General features: G+C 39.9%; 2 protein-coding genes across 2 annotated transcripts; one reads left to right on the top strand and one right to left on the bottom strand.

The window, feature by feature from the left end:
- Positions 1 to 5,299: 5,299 nt before the first annotated feature.
- On the top strand, positions 5,300 to 14,828 carry fsd1 (fibronectin type III and SPRY domain containing 1). The gene is made up of 13 exons (XM_005948108.3): positions 5,300 to 5,508; positions 6,226 to 6,321; positions 6,401 to 6,532; positions 8,295 to 8,396; positions 8,617 to 8,639; positions 9,064 to 9,185; positions 11,433 to 11,642; positions 11,731 to 11,829; positions 11,942 to 12,089; positions 12,183 to 12,265; positions 12,670 to 12,921; positions 13,142 to 13,230; positions 13,331 to 14,828. The coding sequence occupies exons 1-13, from the start codon at positions 5,494 to 5,496 to the stop codon at positions 13,439 to 13,441; spliced, it is 1,482 nt and encodes a 493-aa protein (XP_005948170.1). The 5' UTR covers positions 5,300 to 5,493; the 3' UTR covers positions 13,442 to 14,828.
- On the bottom strand, positions 14,725 to 21,555 carry LOC102308571 (signal-transducing adaptor protein 1). The gene is made up of 13 exons (XM_005948107.3): positions 20,946 to 21,555; positions 19,010 to 19,081; positions 18,775 to 18,894; positions 18,621 to 18,677; positions 18,374 to 18,525; positions 17,949 to 18,080; positions 17,577 to 17,646; positions 16,907 to 17,009; positions 16,714 to 16,812; positions 16,194 to 16,265; positions 16,007 to 16,057; positions 15,762 to 15,893; positions 14,725 to 15,641 (listed from the first exon to the last, which is right to left on the bottom strand). Exons 1-13 carry the CDS (start codon positions 21,030 to 21,032, stop codon positions 15,577 to 15,579), a joined length of 1,212 nt encoding a protein of 403 aa, XP_005948169.1. The 5' UTR covers positions 21,033 to 21,555; the 3' UTR covers positions 14,725 to 15,576.
- Positions 21,556 to 24,668: the final 3,113 nt, after the last annotated feature.

The raw sequence follows: 24,668 nt of genomic DNA, 5'->3' as shown, positions 1-24,668 counted from the left end.
ATGAGAGGTTTTCTTCTTTTAAATGCAAATATTTGCAAGGAAATGAATCAGCTTGTACTGTATGCGGTGTAGATTTGAAGTGACTGTAGATCTTGTGAAGTTATCTTGTGTGATAATTTGCTTTTTTGTTGCTTGACCTCTTTTTCTTATAGAGCAACTTTTATCTCAGGCTAGCAGCTTCTGTTGCATACAGCTGAAGCACAGCTTATCTGCAATCTGTATAGACTGTCGATGATTATCTAAACCTTCACAATGAAAAGAAATAGCACTACCTCTATTTTCTTGTCTTCTTGAGAGAAGGACACATGTGACCGTCAGGATGAACAGGATGAAAGAGGATGCTCCCAACACCACCCATATCCACCAGTTGTCACTCAGGGCAGAAGGGTCTGCGGGAGGAAAAGTTTGCCCTGAAATGTGAACGCATTTAACTTACAAGTAACTCTCAACTTACACCATGGATACAATAAAATGGATTGTTGCGTTATGTGATCACTTTAAAAGATATGCAGTCGTTACGTCAGCCCTTTTTATGTAAAGGTCCACGCACTTCCTGTGAGCAGTACGCATCTGACAGGACGAATGTGAGCACTTTGAAACAGTTTTGACTCATCAGCTAGAGCTTTTATCCCCTGTGTAAGTGGACAAATGACACCCACGCAGAGCGACACTGAATGGAAAATCTACGCAGCTCAGTATCTCCTGGGTCCTGAAAATGTCCTATGCCTTTTGAGAACTGCATACACGCACTCTCTCTCACATGCACACGCACATACATGCACACACCTTTAATATTCGTCACATTTGACGGGTACGTTGTAACTTCACTGTCCGCTGTCGTGGAGGAAACAAAATTATATGAGAAACATTCATTGCAAGCCAGGACATTTAAATTAGTTATGCATTCATTCACGACAAAAAAGCAGGTGTTAAGGTGTTTGTAAGCGGCATATAAACATGTAATGGTTTATAACACATTAATGTTAAAGGTTGGTTGAAGTGGATGCTGTTGTATTTATTATGATAAAAATGATGTATCCATACTAACAGAGGAAGTTGTTGACAAATATAGATTACCTGATAAAAAGTAAAGTGCTTTTTATCTGTGTACTACTGTACTGCTACATTTTAGTGTATTACACAGCATTTATTAAATGTTTGTATACTGCTCAAAAAAGTTATGCAAGAGACTTAAAGTAAAAAATTAACAGTTTTAAAATACTTACAAACATTTACTTCTGTTCCATTGCTCTGAATTTCTGTTAAACTGGGAATCTCTCCTGTGACTTTGCAAAAGTACCATCCACTGTGGTTTGTATTAACATTTGACAAAATGCATTTTGAATCTTCATTTTCAGTCTTGTTTGCAGTTTTGTTAATGATTTTGCGACATATTGAGTTTGACTTGTTGGAAGAAGATTCAGATTTCTCAGATTTGTTGGAATACCACAAGATTCGATATCGATCATATTTCTCAGTGTTCAAAAAGCAGTACAAAGCCAGGTCTGATCCAGATGGAACTCTCACTGTTCTTGTTTCATTCAGAAATACAGCAGTTTGACCTGATATCACCATGGCTGTTGCTGCCACTGTAAATACAAAAAAGAAGATATTTTACTTTTTGAATTACAAAATAGTTCATGTAGACAAAAACTACAGACAGGAAGACGAGTTTCATTCTTCAGGAAATGTGCACATGTTGCATTTAGCATGACACTGTGTCTTTTTTTTAATCCGTTAAATATAAAATTGGGAGTCTTACCTGTAAGTAGCATCAGAATCAACTGCTTCAGCGACATTTCCATCTTATCGTGTGAGCAGTGGTCTTCTAATCGTCAGTGTCATCCTGTCTTAGCAGCCTGCCTTTCTGCACATCTGACAAAGCCAGACGTAGAACTGGTGTGTGGGCGGTTGGGTTGGTGGGAGGGAGGAGTAGGTTTTTTTTTTTCTTTTTTTCTAATACTGCTCAGTGTCAGTCAGTTACTTTTACTATTGGAGATTTAGGCAGACACGGCAAATGAAGATGGAAACTGACGTAGGCTTTCTAAAGAAAGACAGAATTATTGACCAGACACACCAACTCATTTTTTATACCTAACAGTTTTAGTCACTAGAAATCAAACCTGACTACTACTCTTAGGCCTTTCTATAAAATAAAATAAAAAAGTATACCCTGCATTGCTCTGCACCTTGTGAATTCCTCAGTGATATAAATGTACATTTGCTGACTTTCTTGCTGTCACCAAATATAAAAAACATGAGGATGATGTGAAGGGGTTGTGAAACCCCTGTGGGTTTTAAGTGCAAGGGTGCTAAAACTCTACTCGCCTCGTCTCCACACCGTCTTACTAGAAAAGTAACATCTGGCTTCCTGTGACAAGACACAACTAAGCAAAATGGCTTGATGAACTTTCTGATCCAGTCTCCAACCACAATCTTGACAAAAAGAAAGAGATTCAACTCATATATATTACATATATTAATTTTCTTGCATTGTTGTTTTATAAAGTGAACACAACAAAAGGCTTTAAGAACACAACAGTGTGGGTGGCATTTTGCATTCAGGTGTTTAAAGTGTAAAGCCGCGCTGCATTGATTTGCTCTGAAAACTAATCTTTAATTCACTAACATTATAGCAGGTGTCAGTGTATTATTTGTTCCTGACAGTGAAAGAAAGAAAAAAGGCCACAAGACGAGACATCTGAAGGTTGCAGGGGGTGTATAGCTTCTGAAACCTCAACCCTATGATCTTTTTTTTGTCTCTGAAAGTAGGTCCTGTTTGTAATGCAAGAAAAGAAAGAATCTTAAAATCATTTATTTAGTAGGACTCTGTGAACACAATACACTTCATCTTTTATGCTGTTATATATGAAATGATAATAAAATTCGGACCATTTTCTAATTACTGGCGTGGTTTTTCATAAGAAACGCATGTCGATGCATAAAAGCAAAAGAAAAAGACAAAAATTACTGTAAAAAATGTTGCGCTTTGAAACAGCTGCGGGGTTGTTGTTTTTTTAATCAAACATAATGCAAATTTTACTTAGTATACTGATCAGAATCAAGAAATGTTACCAACATTTAGGTTTTAGGGGAGCGATACTTAAAAGGGTTTTTTTTTCCTTTCTATTTAGAGAACCAGTGCAGCTACGTTAGAGTGGGTCTTTTGTTTGCTGCTGAGCAGACAGGAAGCTGCATCTCTTAAGTTAGGAGTCTCTGTTGGTTATTTTAATTCCTTTGTTTTGAGTTTCACTTATTGGCCAATGGTCATTTCATTGTTGTTTTCCTTCATCAAAAGTATGCAAGTTTGCGGTCGCTGTGATGTGACCCATTCTGAGGACATAGAAATAGAAAAGAAAGTTGTCCAAACGTGTCCAAACTAAAATTGTGAGTACAAAGGTCACGTATGCTTTTATACTTTGTTTAAAAATCACGTTGTCATCACTTTTAACAGTTTTAAAGGTTATGAATGGTCTCCGTGACACAATACACATGCACAACACATAGTTATTTTCTTTATTTTTCTTATAAGGCAAGAGGCCAAGAGAGAGGAAGAGTTGTGGTAGGCCCTGGTCAAATAGACATACTCAAATACGTGCTCACATTTACACTTCTGGGCAATTTATAATCACTAGCTGACCTAACATGCATGTGTTTGAGAGGACGGTGGGGGAGCGAGAAAGTCAAAGCACCTGTAAGAACAAATGCAGACACAAAGAGAAAATGCAAACTTACATGAGCCGACAGTTAAATTCAAAGTCGGTGCTTTCTTACTGTGAGCTGATACTGGTAACCACACAGCACTTCTAACAGAGGGGAGCCCAGTGGTGTGGAGGGTGGCATCTTGCATCTCTCATATCAAATTTTCAGTCTGAATTTAAATGAATAGAAAAAAGGCCAACATCAAGCTCTGATATGAAGTAGTGACATATATGATACAGTTACATCAAAACAAGTGCAATACTTGAGTAAAAGTTGTATTTATTTCCATATTTCTAACCACACCTTAATGGGCAGATTATTCATTCATTTAATCTTTATTTCAGTTGCAAAACACCATCCAACAAAGAGAGGATACCAGTGTCTCTAGAATTAATACTGGTAATGTCTAGTGTTAAACATCATTTGCATTTAGCCCGTAGTGATTTCATATTAAGCCTGCAAATATACTTACACCCAGTAGTTTTAAATATGCTGGCTCCAGTAGTTACAAACATCTTACATGCACTGAGCCATCGTCACCCTCATGATGTCATTGAAAGCTACATTTAGTTTCGGTAAACTCATTTTCCTGTACACATATGTGCTAGAGCTGTACAGTATGCACAAACTAAAGGAAAGAAAAGCACCTTGCTCTACATAATGATCTAAATGAAGACCCTCCCCCAGTCTGTGCATGCATTAAATATGCTGGTATATACATTATCGCACGTTGCCTACAAATATCATCATCACGTGTTTTTGTTGTTGTTTTTATTTTTTGCTCTGTCCAAGACATCTGACCCTATTACATACACAGTAACGTTATTGTATGACAATATGAAGTCTATAAAATCTTAAATGTTTGTTTTCCTTGGTTCTATAAATAATAATATCGCTCTTACAGACACTGTATATGATTTTATTTTTTTTAAATCCACAACATATGTGAAGAAGCTAATAGAGACCAGCACTACCACGGCTAGAGACCACAAGATCATCCAAATTCATAATATGGTTCACCATACTATTACCAACCATGCGCACAGTTTTACATCTCAGATTAGAGATGCTGAATAAATAAATCAGTATTTAGGGAGATATAGGCTCCAGCACTGCTGTGGCGACTTATCTGGTAATATAGATGTAGATTTCAGGTGGAGCCTTCTCCTGCATTATTTAGAAGACATTCATTTGTGTCCTCTACAAAGAAAAAAGAAAGAAGGAAGCAGACACAGAGTTTTGTCTTTTTAGTAGCTAAAATAGATACAGAGATTTTATAAATAACAGGAAAACCTAAAACCATATCCAAGAAGATTTTTATTGGGACCCTAAATGGCTCTGTATTGTGTTATACAGGCTATCTATCTATCTATCTATCTATCTATCTATCTATCTATCTATCTATCTATCTATCTATCTATCCATCTATCTATCTATCTATCTATCTATCTATCTATCTATCTATCTATCTATCTATCTATCTATCTATCTATCTATCTATCTATCTATCTATCTATCTATCTATCGCGTTGTCCTTTCTCTGACTGCACCTGAAAGCAGCATCCCTCACCCGCGCCACCAGAACATCACTACCCAGAATCCCCCCGTGCCGCATGCGCCCCGCTTACTACGGCCCAAAGGCGTTGGTGGTTGGTGTCCGTCCGAAGATGCGTTGCTCTCCGGCAGCATCAGTACCAGCTCCGCCGTGCTAATACACCAAACACCGGGGGACGGAGGAGACATACCGGCGGTGTGTGGAGCTGCGACCGCGCCGGTGCACCTGACTGCAAGATGGGAGACCAGAAGGTGAGCCGGAGCCGGGGGAACAGGTGTCTCTGATGGGGGAAGCCGTTTCAGGGCGTAGTGTACAAAGGAAGGAGGGGGAGACGCGGCGATATGAGGGAGTTTGTGGATGCAGCACGGGCTTGAATTTCTCAGTCGTCTTGTTTTTGTACTCGGTGTTTGTTCGGGTGGATGTGGGGTCGTTGCTGTGCTCGCTATCGACCGCTTTCTTATCGATAAGTATCGGTGTAGCAGTCGGGGACGTGGGGAAGGGGGCCTTGGCGTAGCTCCTCTTCCATCAACAAACATTGCACAGTTCTTCTGTATGAATGGGCTTTTTCACTGTGGCGTCGGAGCAGTGCAGCAGGAGTGGCAGCAAATCAAAAGTGTGGGTTTTTCTGTGTAATATTGTGTGTCCGGTCTTTGAAGTCGCCTGCGTAACGATTGCGGAGCTGCATTATTAAATTATAAATGCGCATCCTTCCGCCCTCCCTGTGCACCGAGGGTAGGTCCCTCTCTGATCTCATCTGTTTAAAAGGGAGCTCAAAGCCTAAAGCTTTATGTGTCCACTCATCAGACAAGGGCTGATTAACACATCTTATCCACAGAGGAGGCTCTCCTGTGCGCTAATACAGGGATCCTGAGCCTGCCTGGAAGGGTCAGATTGTGTGTGTGAGTTCAAAGCAGAAATGTTAAGAAAAATCTGAATTGACTAAAGGAAAATTTTGTCTTTTTCTTCAGGAATCTCTGCGGAAGATCACCCACACACTGGCCATGAAGAATGAGGAGATTTCCAACTTCATCTGCACTCTCAAGCAGAGTCTGGACAACTTGGAGGTACAGTAACGCGAAGGGCTCAAGTTAAATTTGATCTCAAATGATACCCTGAACTGTTTTTTTTCTGTTGTGACACCAGGCAAACTCCAACCGGGTGCAGGAGGACCTGGAGTCTGAATGCAGCTCCCTCCATGCTGTTCTGGACGAAATGAAAGAAAATATGCTGACCCGTATCAAACAGGAGCGAGCAAGCCGTACCTATGAGCTGCAGGTAGCCGTTATTGTTTCTTGATTTGAAAAGTCTAGATCTTTTTAATCGGGGGGGCATCATAGCATGGCTTAGACTTATTACCTGTCTGCATACGAAAGCAGGTGTTGCATCAGTGCTTGTGGGGACGTTGTTTCATTCTTTGTTGTTGTACATCCCATGCTCATCTCTTGATCACTGATTGAGTAAGGCGGTTCACAGGATAAAACCGGAGCCTCCTGACCTTTAAGTCAGACTAAAATCTAAACTTTTCTAAGTGAACAGCAAGCAGAATGCAACGTACTTTAACACGATCTGTTAAAAAATACTGTAACTGTACAGAATACAAACCACAAAATTACAGATAACAGGTTTAAGTGGAGCATCATCGTGTTTGTCTTAACGTTTATGTTTTTTAATGCCACTGTAATTTATAATATTGGTGAGAAGCGTTTATCCTTCAAGCTGAATTCTAAAATGCTTCACATGTTCGGTTGTACTTCTCTTGAAAGTGTGTTGACTTTGTGTCATTTGTTGGTTTGGAAATGCCTCTGAGGCATTAGGAAGACAGTAACAATAGCTAGTAATATGTTTTGAAGTGCGTTGCCAAGCTTAGAAAGATTTATAGGGGACTATGGAGCAAGACAAATAATATTGCCACTTCCTTTAAACTGCTACCATCTGTACGGTGCTGTTGTTCCCCTTTGTTTGGGAAAAAAAAAAGGTCCAAACTGTCATTTATTCCTCGAACCATGAACCTCCTGAACATGAATGGTTTGGCCAAAATCGCCCCAAAGATGCAAGGAGACTGAAAGTGTCCGTATGTGATTGTTTTTAAGTGGTGTGTACAGAATCAGGTGACTTCTGCTCCAATCAGCTTTCAATGATTTCCACCATAGCAACACTGTTTTTTACTTTTTTTCCTCTACATTGCTTTAGCTTGTTAAAGTGCTTTAAAAAATGAAGTAAGAAAGAAGACCATAGAGAGAGAGAGAGAAGAGGAATATACGCTATATGCCTCAAAACTACTGAGCCATCTCCACATTACACCTGCAGGAGCTGTTCAAGCATGGAAACCCATGCAGTGAAGCTCCCGGCACACAGTGTTTGTGCTGGTGTTAATGCCAGAGGAAGTTTGGACCTCTGCAGTTACTGAGTCAGCTGAGCGTCGGCGAGTTTTATGCACTCGGCGACCCCGCTCTGTAACTTTATGTCATCAATATAATTCATGGCTGAGCTAGCATGGTTCCTAAACACTTCCATGTTGCAACAAGCCTCTTACAAGAGATCTCAACAGAGGCATCCTATTACAGCACCATCGAATTCAGTGAGCCATGCAGTCTGTAAAGGCCGACTGCATGCTTGATTTTCATACACCTGAATTCAAAGATTACGAGGCGTGGTCCGATACTTTTGTTCATATTGTGTAACAATAAACAAGGTAAGGCCAGGAACTTGCAGCTGTGGAGCCAGAGGTACCTGCTGAAATGCTGCAGAGAGGAGGTGAAAATGACTCATCTCAAGTTTGCATTTTTACTCTCTTTCTTTGCAACATTTATTCCAAACTAGCTGCATGAATGAAGGCTGATCTTTGTTTTCATTCATCTCAGGTCAAAATACCAATAATTCAAAAACGTCTGTAGCCTCAGGACTGAGCGATGACTCTCAAATGATGCAGCTAGCTCCATGGCTTCTGCTGGCAACACAATCAACTTATTATACAGACGAATAACCTGTGGGAGTTTGCAGATGCGCTCCATTTGACTGTAAGTTGGTCTTTTCTCAGAGTCAGCTGAGCGCCTGCTCCAAAGCCCTGGAGAGTTCAGAGGAGCTTCTGGAGATGGCCAATCAGACGCTCTGCTCCTCTGAGACGGACGGTTTTACTCAGGTAACTGACAGTCATGCTGCTGCGCCGTTTGATGTGAATTTCAGTGTCCACATACGATTTAATCTGTCCTCCTTGTGCTGTCATACTAGCAGTGATTTTAACATGGCCACCGGCAGCTTTTTGTGTTGAATGACAACATGATGGGCTCCTACTCAGTTCTCTCTTCGCTCCATGTCTCTCCTCTTTTTTTCCTTTCCCTCTCTGTGCTTCTCCTCTCCAGGCGGCCAAAGACATTAAGGATAGGTATAGTACTCAGCAATCCATTGCTTTCCTTTTGTCATAGCCTCCTGTAACCAGCGAGCCATCTAATGAATGTAGCATGCATGCATTCAGACCTGTAGCCACCGCACCCATTTCATAGACAGTAAGCACGATGGAAGCTTTCCACTCTTTTGTCTCTGAGTTTCCCCACTCTCATCTCGAGTCTGTGCCATCCTGTGTCAGCCCCTCCCTGGATGAATGCTGCTCCCTCTCTAGCTCCGCTTTTTGAATTAGGGTGATGAGTTCAGCGCTAGTATGTCAGAAATGTAGTTAGTGGTCTTTTCTTAGTGAGCAGTACTAGAATCACCTGTTTCTTCTTTGTCGCCCTCTGGTTCAGTTCAATAATAGACCCGCACTTGTTTCCACCCCACGTCTTTGTGTGTTTTTTGTGTGTCTTTCTCCGCAGCGTCACAATGGCTCCAGCCTTTCGCCTCTCCCTGAAGGCTAAAGCCAGTGACAACATGAGTCACTTGATGGTGGATTTCAGCCAGGAGAGGGAGATGTTGCAAGGACTCAAATTTCTCCCAGGTCTGAAACGAAGGAGTTGCTGACTTGCACAACATTAAAGCAGCACTCTGCTTCTCTACTTCTGTTTAATTTTACACACCCGGTTGATTGTTTAAAGCTTCTGTTTAAAAGGGATAAGCAATGATAAGAAAGTTACACATGCACACTTAGTTACATCTATACTCGACTCTTGTAATGCACTGCATACATTAGTAGGTCAATTACTTGTTGATTATTTACAGGTAATTCACTGACTGGGACAAAAAAAAAGAGAGATCACATTAGTCCCTTGTTAGCAGCCATGCACTGGCTCCCTGTGCACTACAGAATCAAATATAAAGGAGAACTGTTTGTGTTTAAAGCCTTAAATGGTCTTGCACCTGGATATGTGGTAGATAGTCTGCCTCCATACACTCAATATCATTAAAGTGTGCCACTCCTGATCATTCCTCTGATGCTTTCTGAAAAGGGAGACGCTTGTCTCTGCTGTTTTTACAATCAGATGAGCATCCCCTGTGACGGTCGTTAAATCTAAACTGAAAATGTACCTCTTCTTTTTTTTCTTTTTTTTTTGGCAGGCTTTTGGAAATAGTTCATCTCTGGAGGATAGGTTCCTGCTGTGCAATTTTATGTAAATGTTGTGTAGCATCAATATTCAGGAACATGTTTAATTTATTTAGTTTTAGTGGTTTTAATGTGTTATATAAATAAAGTTAAAGAGAGAAGGGCTGAAGGTCAGATAAAATTAGGGGCTGCAGTACAGCTGAGCATAAGATTAGTAAGGATTATTTTGAACTCTACAAGAGTAGCTTAGCATGATTCGGAGTCCAAGAATTTAAATATGGAGCTGAAATTAAGGTTCTCCTTAACAGCTCTAGTTACTAATAATTACTTTGAGTAATTATTAATTACAGCTGTAGTATTTTACTATAATTAGTAACTAATTACTTTACAGTTTTTGTCTGAAAAATTACTTTTTTTGGTATAAAATCTGCATCTAGTCATGTCATTGTCGGCTCTTGGCGAGTGCCAACCAATTTAATGGGTTTCAGTTGTTTCTCTGATCAGCAGAGCTGCACGTGAGGGCACAACTGTCTCAATCGCATCGGAAGTTAAACAACCTGTAACCTGCCTGCTCCCTCGTACAAAGTCCAGGTAGTTTTTCACTAGGCCATATAGTAGAGCAGATAAAATATGAGGAGAGTTTACAGCAGCTAGGCGGGATGTGCGTCTGTTCAGGCAGCGGGATCTCCTAAACTAAACAGTGTTTTTGAAGCAGGCTGCGTGATCCGGTGTGCTGCATGTGGGAAAAGGGGGGAAATCTGGTTAACGTTCCCACCTGAGTTCATGTGTGAAAACTCTTTTAAGATTTGAGCTTTTGTATCGTTACACCTTGAACTGCTACACAGTACATGTAGTCTAACTTCACCTCAATGAATTTCAAAAGTAAGACGATGCAATCTAGATAAAACAACCCGAAATGAGTCACTGCACATTACACTTAATTTCACAACACAATGAAGTTAAGAGTTCAAAAAAATACTTAAGAGATTCTGGTCAGGCTGTGTTTGGTAGATAGAGTATAAGCTGCCACCCTGGAGGTGTTGTTAAGCGCAGTGTAGGCATTTTTGTGTTTTTTTTCAACCAGAACAAAAGAAAGGGTCGATGCTTGCTGTGTGTTAAACTTCCTGCAGTATGTTCCACTTACCAGCATTTTTTTATATTAATGAGTCAAATGAATACATGTGATGTGACGGGGAGTTACATACAGCAATAAAACCACAGAGAAGTATCACTCCACAGCTGTGCGAGACCTCCTAACCTCGTTATTGCACCGTTGCGGTTTGACAGCCTACATATGTAGTGTGGGTCTCAATCTGATCTGAATCGCCTGCTTTTAGCTGTAAAGCTAAGACACACAGAGCTAAGACACACTGCTGGTTAAACAGGATACAGTAAATGGAAAAGGTGAAAGTTTATCAGATGGATGTGAGTGAAGAGTTGGGCACAGAGAAGGTCGACTTTTTTATCAAGTGCATGTAAAAAAAAATAAAAATAAAATAAATATTTATATTTTGCCACAAGGTCATGTAAGACTTCTTTTAGGAAAATACTGCCCCCTTGTGGTATTAAATGCAGCTTTAATATCGAACTGTTACACTTCTTGACTATTTTAGTACCTTTTTTAAATGAAAACAAGACTTAAAGAGTAGTGAAAGTTGATGTTGGACACAATCTGTAACAGGTAAAAACTCTTTTTGTCTTCAGTTCCTGCTACTCCTGAGATCCAGGTGTCAGAGTGCCAGGTGTGCGACAATACGGTGACCGTAGTTTGGAGTTTACCAGAGCCTGATAGCAAGATAGACCACTACATACTAGAACACCGGCGCACAAATCACGAGGGTCCACCTCGCATCCGAGAGGACTACCCCTGGATGGTGGTGGAGGGGATACGAGAGATGGAGCACACTCTCACGGGTAGGAAGAGGACTGTGAGGTGATGTTTGGCATTTATAGTTAAACTTTGAGTAGATTTTCTAACCTAGAAAACGTCCCTAATTCCAAGGTCTGCGTTTTGACACCCGGTACTTGACGTTCAGAGTGAGAGCGTGTAACAAGGCTGTGGCGGGAGAGTTCTCTGAGCCGGTTACACTAGAAACCCACGGTGAGAATACTTGGATCTGGCTGCTGTTATTTTACTCTGACTGACAAAAGATGTGGGGCTTTTCAGTTTCCTGTACACTAAAAGAAAAACCTTACTTCTTTCCCATTTCCAGCTTTCACTTTCAAGCTGGATGCTGCTTCAGCTCATCAGAACCTGAAGGTGGAGGACTTGAGCGTTGAGTGGGACAGCAGCGGAGGAAAAATACAGGACATCCGAAAAGACAAGAACCGAACCAACTCACCAATGCACTCCCCAGCCAGGTTTGTAAGCTGCTGATTTCATGTGCTAACTCTCATTATGAATAAAGCTCAGAAATATTGAATCTTTCTAGCTCGTGTCTTTTCTGTAATCAGGTCAGCCCTGATGTCTCCTAAGAGAGCACCGACCGCCCGGCCCGGCAGAGACAGGTTTACAGCAGAGTCGTACACAGTGCTGGGTAAGAATACGTGCAGCAAAAAAAGAGGGAAGGACAGACACAAACTTGTTTTTGCATTACCAAACCGCCCCAGATTGTAGATTGTAAGATACAATGTTAGAAAGTTACACAATAAAGTAATCTGATCTTCCTTACCGCCCAAGGTGAACTAGTTAGTTGGTGTAATGAAGGCTTTACACGAGAAGAAATGATCCAGATTTAAACCAAAGGGTTTTTTTGTTGTTTCTTTTAATTACTGCACTTTTTACAGCTTTGGATATTTTAAACAGAAATCATTTCCACATAACTAACTCTTCAAATCAGATTTCCATCTCTTAGCAAGGCAGTTGTTACATAACCACAGCTGTCAGCATGCGTAAAGACAGTGGCGATTGTTTTGACGCTGGCCTTATGTGTCGTGACAGCTGACACTATGATTGATGCTGGCCAGCAGTACTGGGAGGTGCGTTTCGACAAGGAGAGCAAGGCCTTTGCCGTGGGCGTAGCCCTGCGGAGCCTCGGCCGATTCGACCAGTTGGGGAAAAGCAGCGCTTCCTGGTGCATCCACCTGAACAACTGGCTGCAGCAGAGCCTCACAGCCAAGCACAACAACAAGGCTCGAACCCTCGACTGTCCCATCCCAAATAGCATCGGAGTCTACATCAACTACGATGAAGGTAGGATCCAAACAGATCAATGGGTGAACTCAAAGATTTAGTTTGCCTCAGCCACAATTTGGTAACTGGAACAAAATGAAATAAAAGAAAAAGACTGTTTAGCGTTATTTGTGGATTAAAGTGAAGCAAGAATAAGGCTACTTTAACTTCCACACATTTTAAAAAGCAAATCTTTATAAAATAAACCGTTAAGTATGTTTGCCTTTGTGTTTCTCTCCAGGTATTCTGTCTTTTTACAACGCCAAAACTAAGCAGCTGATGCACACTTTTAAAACTAAGTTTCAGCAGCCAGTTATCCCAGCGTTCATGGTGAGGAAATTCAAGCCTATTTTTGTCTGAAAACTTTGCACCACCTGCTGATTTTCTTTTTTTTTTTAATAAACTGCCTGTCATGTGCTGCCCCCTGCAGGTTTGGAACGGGAGTTTCTCTGTAGTGACGGGCCTGCAGGTTCCTAGCGTGGTGCAGAGCGGCCAGAGGAAGAACAGCGGCACCAGCAGCTCCAACGCCAGTCTCAACTAGACACATCCATCCACCTAGCCAAGTGGACTCCTCCCACCTCCACCCAGCCTTGGTCAGCGCCGCAGATCATCTCCTCTGCCCTGACGGCGGTCGAAGCCATATCGCAGAAGAGTTAAATCACTGGAGTATGACAGTTTATCCTATTCCACGTGCAGTGTCTGTGTTGCATAGAGACGAACTTTAGGTGGGAAGAGGTGGGTCTGCTGCTCCCTCAGTGACAGAACTCTTCAGATGTATGACTCTGGCTGTTGTGAATGCTGGGGATACAGTAGGTGTAGGCTTGCTAGGTTTCCTGTCTCTGCACATCCATTTAGCACCACTGCTGCTAGAGCACTGATTTAGCGCTGGCCGCTGTCCATCCTTCTGTCAGCCGAACTGTTGTGCAGCCAGCTGCCGGTTCAGGGTTACGCTCTGTCCTGTCTGCTCTCTCTCCCTGTGCCTTCCTGCTCATTTCCAAAAAGATGAAATCGGGTACGCTAATAAGCTTTCTGTTCCAATTTAAAACTATGTCAGAAAAATTTGGATTAGCGGTTATTACCTATCCAGCCAGCAACCAACATACGGTCTATAACCCAAATAACAACCTGCACCTACACACAGTTACTGAAGTCCCTGAATCGCTGCCAGCAGCTTTTAGATACAAGAAATTAACATATTTAGGATGCTGAATTTGTTTTGTTGCCAAGGCATGTGCATTTAACAGTGTCTACTGTATTTCATATAATAGCCAGGACCCACACTTTGGGCTCTTTTGGCTCCTGCTGAGGTTTTGTTAGTTTAAAATCAGAGATGGTGTTATCTGTGGAGGAGTCTGTCGTACAGACTAAAAGTCAGAGGCAACTTCCTTCATTTTAACTCCTTGTAGTGAAGTCAGAGCGCTCATGTGGCTTCAGGATTTTTGAAATGATTGTACTGTATACTCACATAACTGCACTCTAATGCTTGTCCCTGTATATGCACCATTTCTTTTGCAGCAAAGAGTTCCCATTACGAGTAGTGGACTGCGTTTAGTCCTAAATATAACAAATAGCTAGGCAGTAGCTGGAGCTAATAAATCATATAATACAGATTAGCCATTTATGGAGCCACCCAGGCGAGAAACTAAAACGATAAACCCTGAAAACTTAGTCTGAAGTCTGTTTTTGTGCACCGCCTGACCTCTGAGAAGCATCCACCTCATGCTGTATGTAACACACGGTAACAGTGTTGCTTTGCCACATTTCTCCCTCTACGTGTGTTCTGAGTAATGTAGCCTGCGATGCTTTAAAGAAGCGAGAGTTCTGTTGACTTTGTTTCACATGCTGACAGATGTCAGAGTTTATTGTAAATAGTTTAATTTTTTCCACTATAATGTATCAGTCATTGAGGTAATAAAGGAGTGAGAGCACTGTGTTTGTCCGTGGATGTCTGTCTCAAAACAGAAATCAACAAAGGAGGACAAAAAGGTTTGGCTGTATGAATAATACATAAAGCGGAAATAGACCTGGCACAGACCGTCATAAAACCTATTCTGTTGCTGCATGGCACCTACTAGAATTTGCTTGATCACATGACCTGATGCGAAAGAGCAAGTTTTACTTCAGTAAAAAAATTAAAATTTTATACGATACATTTACAGAAACCAAAAGTTCGTCTGGCAGTTCTGTTTTTCTTCATAGGGCTGCATCACTAAAAAGGTGGGCAGTAATACACTACAGTTCAAAGATGAACATTCTGCCTGTAAGGCAGAATATAACCATTGTAGCTATGGAAATCTTAAAAAAACAAAAAAAAAATTAAAAACACTGATAAATGTGATTCAATAGAACAAAGAAAAAAAGTGCCACTTTCATTGGCAAATGTGCAAAATGTACAAGAGAAAGGTATAGATAATGTGACATGTGCACTGCTCTTTACAGTTGATTAATTTGCTAATGAGTGTCCAAGAGAAGCAAAAATCAATAGCACGTTAATCTTCTGAGAGGCTTTGCTGCTTCTGTGCCGAGAGCCGAGCTACACTGTGGAGCAGGGGGAGGTTATCAGCGGCCCATTTCTGCTCCCATGTGTCGGTTCATCTTGCAGGGACGGTCTGACACAGCAGCTTTGCCATATTGTCACAGATGGAGATTGCTCTCAGGGGCTCCCGTCACGAGAGGTCACTGGCACTTGCCCTTGTTTTTTTCCAGCCGAAGTTTCAGCTCAGATATTGTTGCGCGAGCAACTAAAAGATAAACAGATTATTAAGTTCAACATGAGAAAAAAGTAAAAATAACTATTTAGAAAAATATTAAATGTGTTTCAGATTTCACTGAGGTAGGAAAAAGCCTTAAAGTGAACCTACGCTGATTATCGGGGTCTGTAACGGCTTTCACCTTCACATCTTGTTTTGTGGTTGAAACGGAGGAGGGAAAGAATTTGCGAGGTGCAGGAGTTGGAGGCATGAGTGGAATTTTCTGGGTTTTCCCTTCTGGTTCTGTAGTGAAGACAGACACATACAAGGGGGGAATTAACCATGCAACGTCAAAGTGAATATTTTCCAATAGTTTCTTAAATTAGAAAGCGAGATAGAGATCGAGAGCGACTTACGTGGCAACGGATTGACTGAGGAATCTTCTGTCTCTTCTGCTTCCTCATTCCCTGTTTGAACACAGACATTGCTTAGAAACAGTAACTGGCAAAAATGAAGTCACACCTGTTTACACTTGTGAAACATAACAAAAAACTCATGATGGATGAGCTGATTGATGCCACATGTGACAATGGTGATACTCACAGTTCTCATTCAAATACAAGCACTCTTCCACTGGCAATTCCTCTGGTTCAGGAGATGGTGTTTTTCTACAGACTGGAAAATAGAAGACATGATTTTGATTATTGGAGCACCTAATAAAAAATAAAGAAAGAAAATGACCAGATTTTAAACAAACAAACCAAAAAACAGGTACTATTTCAACCAGCAACCTTGGGAAACCACAAATATGCAGACAATAAACATGGCATATTATGTTCAGGTAAATAAAGGTTAACGTAATATGTTTTAGTCACAGGAGTCTGGAATGAATTCAATATCATTTCAAACGATTGTTTACTGTGATATTTTGTGCAGATTTTCTTAAATTACAGTTTAATTAATTAAAGTTTAATGGTAATTAGCATTTAATTTCAAAGTCCAGAGCCAAAAGAAGAAACTAAAGTTAAATCTCAAGGAGGAATCTCCCAACTGCACCAAAACAAAGAGGCTTACAAAGCAGAGTAAACAGACTGATGTATGAGTTTGTGTTAATGGAAAATACCTGGTTTGGGAGGCTTGGAAGGAAGGCTTGGTGGAGGACCTTTTTGCAAAGGCTGCTGAACACTCTTTTCTCCATTTTCATTATCAGAAGAAATATAAGCTGTTAAAAAAAAAGTCCATAGCTTATATTAGTCATGGAATAATTACTACAGAAGAACAAATAGAGACTGGACTATATCAGGTTCTGTACATACATAATTTCTTTTCATATGGTTCTTCAATAATGAGGGGAATCAAAACTCCGTCAGTTGATGTCACTAAATAGCTGATCATATCGTGCAGAGTGTCACAGGTGACCTGCACAGAGAGAATAATCAAATACACAAAGTTAACAAGGGTGTGTGTGTGTGTGTGTGTTGACTTGGTCATTTATGGACCTGCAACGATAAAATGTCTTGCAGGAACTGCAGTGAGCACTGCTGCTGAAATTCACTTTACAGACTGAGGTGTGTCATGAGAGCACAGAAGGAAATGTATGCAACTTTCAAGCACAAACCTAGCGTTGTACCCGCAAACTAATGCAAAAAACCACACACACCAGGCTGAGTCGTGAAAACAGCAGCCAGATTAAAACAATCATCTGCTGCCATGACAATTTTATTCCCACCACAGCCTTTACTGTTAAATACCTTATTGTTTTCCAGGAGGTCATAACACTTTATCTCTATCGCCAATAAAACCATGAAAAAAAAAAGTTCTATCAAGGGCAGCAGTGCGTGTGTGTTGCACTGTTTGTCACTGCCATGTGGGTGTAAGCCACACACAGAAGATTTCATAAAGCAATAAAAAAAAAAAAGGCAAGACCTGCATAGAGAATAAAATGTACAACTGAACCCAGAATTGGGCTTTAGTGTTAATACTCACTTTAGGCTCCACATCGATGATGAAGCCGCCGTCGTGTTTTCGGATCACGCGGTAGTGTTTGACTAAAGGGCTGCAAGAAAAAAAATGAATAAACTTTAAACCTGAATAAAATACCAGCATAGTTATTGCTATCAGCCACGTTGGGACACTGTGCAAAGCGTAACGTAAAAACAGAATAAATAAATCCATATTTCAGTTCTACTGTGAATAAACAATATGATGGGTTTATGAGGTTTTCAGATCACTCCATTCTGTTTTAATTAGCATTTTACGCAGCATCACAACTTTTTGGGAATTAAGTTTGTATATCATTTGTGTTATGTATGAATGAGTGAGCACATGTTTATATCTGTGTCCGATTCGTGTACGTACCTGTCCAAGTCCTGCCTGGTGCTGACAGCGAAGGAGCTCCCATCGCTTCCAGGTCTCAGCAGCAGGTTTCCTCTTTTGACTTCTCTGTCAAGAAGCAGCTCGGCCTCCAGGCGGGAGACATTGTGGTAACAGCTATAGGAATGACACAAATGTGTCACTCATCAGCAGCTGAGCTCGGTATATAATTAAATTCTAATGGAATGCATATGCAAAGAATGTTTCTGGCATTAGAGTCAATCTTGACTTCTTTCCAAAGAAAACAAAATTCCAACATGTCTGGCTTCTTTTTTTTTTTTTGTTCCAAGAATGAAAATGCAGATAATTCAGTTAAATACCAGTTAACGCATTTACAGTTATAGCAACACCTCTTCGCCATAAACATAGTCAGCAATAGTGCAAAAGTCACGAGTGTCTTTGGTACTGACGCTGGCATGTCTGCTTGTAGGGTGACATAAGAAGGGCAGCTGGTCTCAGCAGATGGAGGGCTGTTCTGTTTTCTCTCCGTTTCCTTTTGTACTGCCTCTTTCAGCATGTGGATCTGACCTGGCAGCAGATTCAGAGAGGTGGGCACAGCCAGCTGCAGGAATACATAATAATAATTTTAAATACTCTGTGTTACATCTACAGCTTGTTATTTTTCTATAAAGTGAGATAAAGGTTTGTACCACAGACCTCAGCCACAGCTTGGATATAGCCCTTCCAAAACTCACGAACTTCTGCATTTGGGACCTAAAGAAGTGACAGAGGAGGAGGAAAAGGTCAAAAACAGAGCATCCTCCTTTGATAGAAATCAGACCAGTTGCATGTATTCCACATATTCCCTTACAGTGAATTTGATATTTCCGCCTTTCAGTCGGAGATTGAATCTGGCTGCATCCAAGTTACGGTCCTGTCTGGTCTCATCTGTTACTGAGATAAATCCACTGAGATCCAGTTTCTCTATGTACTGATAAAACACACACAGTCAAAGAGGGTTAATCAAGAAAAGTTTGGGGGGGGGGTTGTTTGTTGTTTTTTAAAAAGAATAATTCAAATTTGTGAATTTCATTAAGTCAACTTACATCGCAGTCCTTTTTGTCATTGAAGAAAAAAAGGGTGTTTCCACAAAGGGCGGTCCACAGTTTCTGAGATGTCTGCACACAAAAGAAAAACAGCTCAAGAAAAGTGACGAATCCAGACACGTGGATAGATATTTTAAAAATAAAATCATCCATTTTCTTTTATCCATTTCATTTATTTCCTTCCAAGTAAAGAAGAAAGCAAAGTTACACAACAAGGGAAAAAACAACAACATCAACAAAAACCAGGCTGATGACATTTCTGGGAAAGACCTGATGAGTCAACTGATTCCTTTACCGCAAAGGAAACCAAGAAACCTCAACAGATACAGGTGTATGATATTAATAACTCTGCTCTACATGCTTGTTTGGATTCCTTTGGACCTGAGGGGAATCATGACGCTGCATCACTGAAATAATTAAATGTGTTGGTGTGTAAAGTGTGTCAAATCCCGGTATGTGTACGAACAAAGTTAGGATTTTTTTCCATTAGTTTTTATTTTGTTTGTTTATTTGGTTTTTACAGTTTTGTTTTCATTTCAGCTTGATTTCAATTGATTTCTTTGTTTTTGATTTTATCAGTTTTAGTGTTAACTCTGCATTTGTCTGTTATGCAAGGTTTTACTATTGTGTGGCTGTCACACTGTAGGAAGTTCAGAATAGAGCAATGCACAATGCAAAGATTTTGTATGAAGTCACGCAGACGTCAGTTTCAGTCAACGCGTACACCAATGCCTCCCCAGACTTGTTTTGCCTAGACTGAGAAAACCAGAGACATTTCATGTATAATTTCATCTTATTTTGGTCTACAGACAAAGCAAAGACCCGAATGAAGCTCTCTTTTTCCATTTTCCAACACTGTGACCTGCTGGCAAATATTAAGACTGATGGCAAAATCTCTAAGGCATTCGATGCAAAGCTCAAACAAATTGTGTTGAATTTATAAAGTGAGATAAAGGCTTGCCTTTCAGTCTCATGTGCACAGTCTTATCAGTAACACCTTGTAAGAACAGCCCTCAGGATTTATGATCTCTAAAGCTTGATGTTCTAGTTTATATCTTGTGTTAGTTCCTGGTTTTCTCAAATGATTACGACAAAAGCAATAAAGAAGTCAAACCAGTCTGACAGGCAGAAAAAAAATGTGAAAATGACGAGGAGCTTCTCTACCACAGTAAACAACTTTTTTACCTGGTTTTTTCTATCTAGGTCTTTTACCTACATCTGTTTTAAAGGGTAACTGAGCAGTAACCATGCCAATGCAGTGCTGTTTTATCATTTTAAGCATAACGTTGTAAAGACTAAGTACAAATATTACATTGGAATACAGTTTATATAAAGCACAGGCTTGTGCAGGAAAAAAATTAAATATTGCCCAAAAAAGCATAGAAGTCCTCTTTGAAGTCACTAAATGACCCTGACATTAAAATGAATAAGTAAATAAAAATATTTAAGAGTTGGCAGTTGTTAGGAACATTAATGGCATGTTCTACACATGGTTGGCAGGTCAGTCATTCATGTTCCTCTGTTGTTACCACACACACACACACACACACACACACACACACACACACACACAAAACAAACAGAAAACATATTTCAGACTAATTGATTGCTTTACAATAAGGAAACGAATTTGACAACATTTCAAGCAAAAGTGGTCACGTTTTTGCACTTTTCAGTTGCAAGGATTTGCTCTTTTTCTCTCTCTTATATATAAGAGCAAATTCTTTTGGACAGTAACAATCAATAGAAAGACGTTGCTTCATCAGGTCTTGATCATTTATGAGAAATTCATGGACATTTAAACTCAAAAACTGACTAAACTGTTTGAAAGTTAAAAACCTGAAGCCTCGATGGAAAATAATGACATGTTTGCTGTAAGCGTGAGTACACAACGGTCAAATATCTGCACAAACAACCAAGCAAAAATCTTATTTACCTCATCATTGAATGATCTCTTCTCCATGTATCCTTCATAGTAACAGTTCGGCAGCTGGTCCCTCGGTCGCCTTGTTCGCTTTGCCATCACAGCAAGTGTCGTTGTTCAGAATAAGTCAGATTATACTGTGAATACGAACTCAATTCTCCTACAAATGTATGAAAAGTGCCCCAGCTGCCTGACTATAAAACAACTCAGTCCTTGGGCCACGCCCTCGACCAATGATTGGTCAAAGAGCGAAGTGGGTGGGTGTTTCTTGAGGACGGAAACTACCTTTTCTTGCAACTTGGAACAAACTCCAGCGCCTGGTATTTACACCTTAATGAACTTCAAAGGAACTAAAGCACAATGCTCATCAGAGCGTGTATGTTCTTCAGTCATTATTTACAGTAAATAATTCACAGGTCATTAAATGGAAACAACGCAAACCATAAAGCTGTTGAGCTGGAGCCTTAGTTTTTTAGACCTGCCATCATCAATGGCCACTAGTAACTAGTACATGTGTTTACCACTTCATTTTTATTTTTTTATTTTTTTTACATTTTCATTAACTTTGAATAGTCAGCTACTCATTCACAAGTCTGCTCCAGAACCATTTCACCTGTTTACCTGTTTCTCAGGTATACAGTTTCCAGATTTCTGTCCAGAGACCTGCTTATAGAAAATCTCTGACCTGAATTCATAGCTTATTTCAAACCTCTGCATACAGTTTGTTTGTAGATTATTCACTGCTTTGAAGCGCAGTTGTTTTAGAATTTCTTATCGTGACTATTTTTATTTGGTTTTAAATTGGCTCAGTCCAGAGTCTGTTTGCTAATTTCAATTTAGTCTTCATTGTTTGAGGATTAGGCCTTTTTTAAATGGTTATAATATGAAGGTTAGTCATCTGGGGCACTCTGATTAAACATTTGCACCAAAACTTGCTTGGCAGGTTGTGTTGACATAATCTGACGAAACTGGCAAAGACTAAAACCAAACTTATTTTTCTTACTCTATATTTTTATTTTAGTTTAGATTTCTAAGTACACTATGTGTTTTCCGCTTGTTTTCTGTTTAGTTGGCCTTAGCTTAGGTTTAGTATTAGTATTAGTATTAGTAATAGTAATCTTTGTTTTGCACGTGCTGCAGGTCCCATAGCTCCACACAGTATGGAACTATGAGGAAACAATATACTCCATATAAAGATTTTTGATTCATTTTGAATTATTCTAAAGTTTATAACTTGGGCATGCTTAAAATACTTATAGCGTGCAGGGTCTTTACAACATAATTCAAATTCAATTCAAATGTTTATGATTTGTTGCTCCTTTCCTATAAAATACACAGAAGTTAGGCTGCTCTATATAATACAGCCTGCACCTTTAAAAAAGTATAGTGTACTAACGCTGTAAGATGGGAAATGGTGTTTGTTTTTTATAACCAAGAAATTGCACATTGCTTAAATTTGCGTTGGCTCTCTCCAGGTATTCCACAGGACAAAGGCATGCGCTTAAGGGCGTCAGGTTAAATGGTGAATCTAAATTGCCCAAATGTGAATGAAGTTTATGACTGAATTTTGACTGTCTGTCTCTCTTTAGCCCTCGTTAGCCCTGCCTATGGCGACCCGTTAAGGGTGCACCACTACCAAGGTACAGGCAGTGAAACAATGGCGGGATACGTCAAAGCCTAATCTTTCGGTTAATCAGGAGCCATAACTTGATATCATCACGGTTTTTAGTAAAAATAGCACAGGCTTCTTTCAGATAGCATGAAACAGGTCCTGAGATTAGCCATCAACTTGTACTTTATTCTCAATCTTGTCAAAGTTTTTTGGTAATCTGATTCCATGAGAACGTTGCTGCTCAGTGTTGCATGAAAGAGGACGTAGTAATAATCGTGTATTTTTTTCTGTTGCTACAAAATGAACTGAGGACACGAAGTCACATTTTCAGATGCCAGCGCCACCAGCAAAAACATGTTTTTGTCGATTTTAGGGCTGTTCCTCGTGTTGAAATAACTGTGCAAACACACAACACAAAGCAATGCAGGAAAAAATAAGATTAAATAGCAGTTCCCGAATTTACGTTAAGGTTGGGCCTTGGCGTTACTTTAGCAGTGTTTACTCTGTGAATGTGTGATCTTTGATCTTTACAAAGTAACTCACTCTTAGCCATTATAGTTTAACATCAACAATCCAGCCTAAGGTTCATTTACGCAGGGCTCATACCTATACACTGTAAAAAAAAATGTCCGTGAACATTACAGTGAAAAACAAAATTCAACATTACTGTTAAAAATAGTACAGATTTACTGTAAATCAAGAAACATTAAGCTATGTAAAAATAATTTTTACTGCTAATATATGTTTTTATGTGAAAATATATTATTGATTTGTAAAAAGAAAAAAAGAAAGACAAAAAAAGAAAACTTTTGCTCTACTTTTAACGCTACATATAAAGCCAGCCTCCATTCTGAAATCAGAAATCATAAGCTTTCAATTTCTACAGAAACAAGATGTTAAATATTATTTCTTTTAGTCCTTTTCAGAGAACAAAATGCAACTGTTTCCGTTTAAATATGGGTTCACCACCAACAATCTAACTTTTAGGCTTTGAACAGAGAGCAACAGCGAAATATGTCGCTGTGCCATCTTGATTCAGGCGAACTGAGTGAAGCACGCGGATAACATCCACGGCACTCGATCTGCCTCGACCTGACGCATAGTTACGTTTCTTTGAAGGTGCGTCATGTTACCTGGAAGGTTACGGTGTAGTTTCCGGTTTCTTAGTGAAGACTATTATCCGCAATGATGCACAAATGTTTCCAAGTTTAAATCATCATTTACAGCCCATCTGTCACGAAAGCACACTTTTCAGAGCGCAGTATTGGTGAAGTCATCTGTCCCAGTCTGTTGACGTTGGCCCTAAAGTGTGGGAGGCAGTTAGAAAGGCAGACACAGATATTATAGTTATTACGTGAATATCCACCACCCAGTGGATCTGTGGGGTATATGTAAAAAAAAAAAAAAAGCGAGTAAAACAATCATCATTGCGTATCTACCGCAGCACCGACCTGTCAAAATAACCACAATGAGAACAGATCATAAGCTCCGGGTGGAGTGCCCAGACAGTGATGTGACACAAGTGTCAAATATCATGCAGGACCAAAATGATGTAAATTGGCATGTTGATCAAAGTAAGACATGAATAAACACAACTAATAGGAAACTGTTAAGGAAAAGATTCAGACACAGTTGGGGAATAACATACAGTGTAAGATGGGGATTGAATAAATCTGAAAATGTATTCAATTTATTTATTAAGATAAACAAAAGGTGGAGGTGTCCCCCAAAGGTCTGCGTTATTGTTTGTCTCTGCTGGCTCTTGACCTGCATGTGCTTACAGCGAACACCCCGGGAGCTTTTTTGGTTTCTTCTTGGTATTTGTTGAACTTGCAAGTTCAATAAACCAGCTGGCATCGAACTCTGCTCTTCTTCTGTGATTTTTGTGTTTTGGTTTTTAACTAGTTGACAAAGCCTGAATCCACATCCTATCAACATGAATAAATTTTGCAATGTCTTTAAAATTTGCAAATCCACAGCTCTCCACTTGAGTTCCTTTAGAAGTGAGTATTGTACTCAAGTTGTGTGTTTTTTTAAACCACATTTAGCGTGAATCACTGTTTATAGTGGTTGATTATGAATTCTTGTGTTCACAAAGGTGTTTCGATGATGGACACAAAAGT

Source organism: Haplochromis burtoni, unplaced genomic scaffold (assembly GCF_018398535.1).
Source record: "Haplochromis burtoni strain Fernald_Lab_line unplaced genomic scaffold, NCSU_Asbu1 Contig_572, whole genome shotgun sequence".
Lineage (NCBI taxonomy): Eukaryota > Metazoa > Chordata > Actinopteri > Cichliformes > Cichlidae > Haplochromis > Haplochromis burtoni.
The sequence above is the reverse complement of the archived record's forward strand: the minus strand, read 5'-3'. Positions and strand labels throughout refer to the sequence as shown.

What these genes read in the sequence shown, in the direction of transcription:
- fsd1 (XM_005948108.3), top strand. An exon ending in AGAGTCTGGACAACTTGGAG is followed by an intron (nt 6,322 to 6,400) that starts GTACAGTAACGC and finishes TTGTGACACCAG; the next exon opens with GCAAACTCCAACCGGGTGCA. An exon ending in CTACATCAACTACGATGAAG is followed by an intron (nt 12,922 to 13,141) that starts GTAGGATCCAAA and finishes GTTTCTCTCCAG; the next exon opens with GTATTCTGTCTTTTTACAAC.
- LOC102308571 (XM_005948107.3), bottom strand. Translation starts at nt 21,032, where the DNA reads ATGGCAAAGCGAACAAGGCGACCGAGGGACCAGCTGCCGAACTGTTAC. An exon ending in ACCATATGAAAAGAAATTAT is followed by an intron (nt 16,813 to 16,906) that starts GTATGTACAGAA and finishes TTTTTTTAACAG; the next exon opens with CTTATATTTCTTCTGATAAT. An exon ending in CTCAGTCAATCCGTTGCCAC is followed by an intron (nt 15,894 to 16,006) that starts GTAAGTCGCTCT and finishes TCTTCACTACAG; the next exon opens with AACCAGAAGGGAAAACCCAG.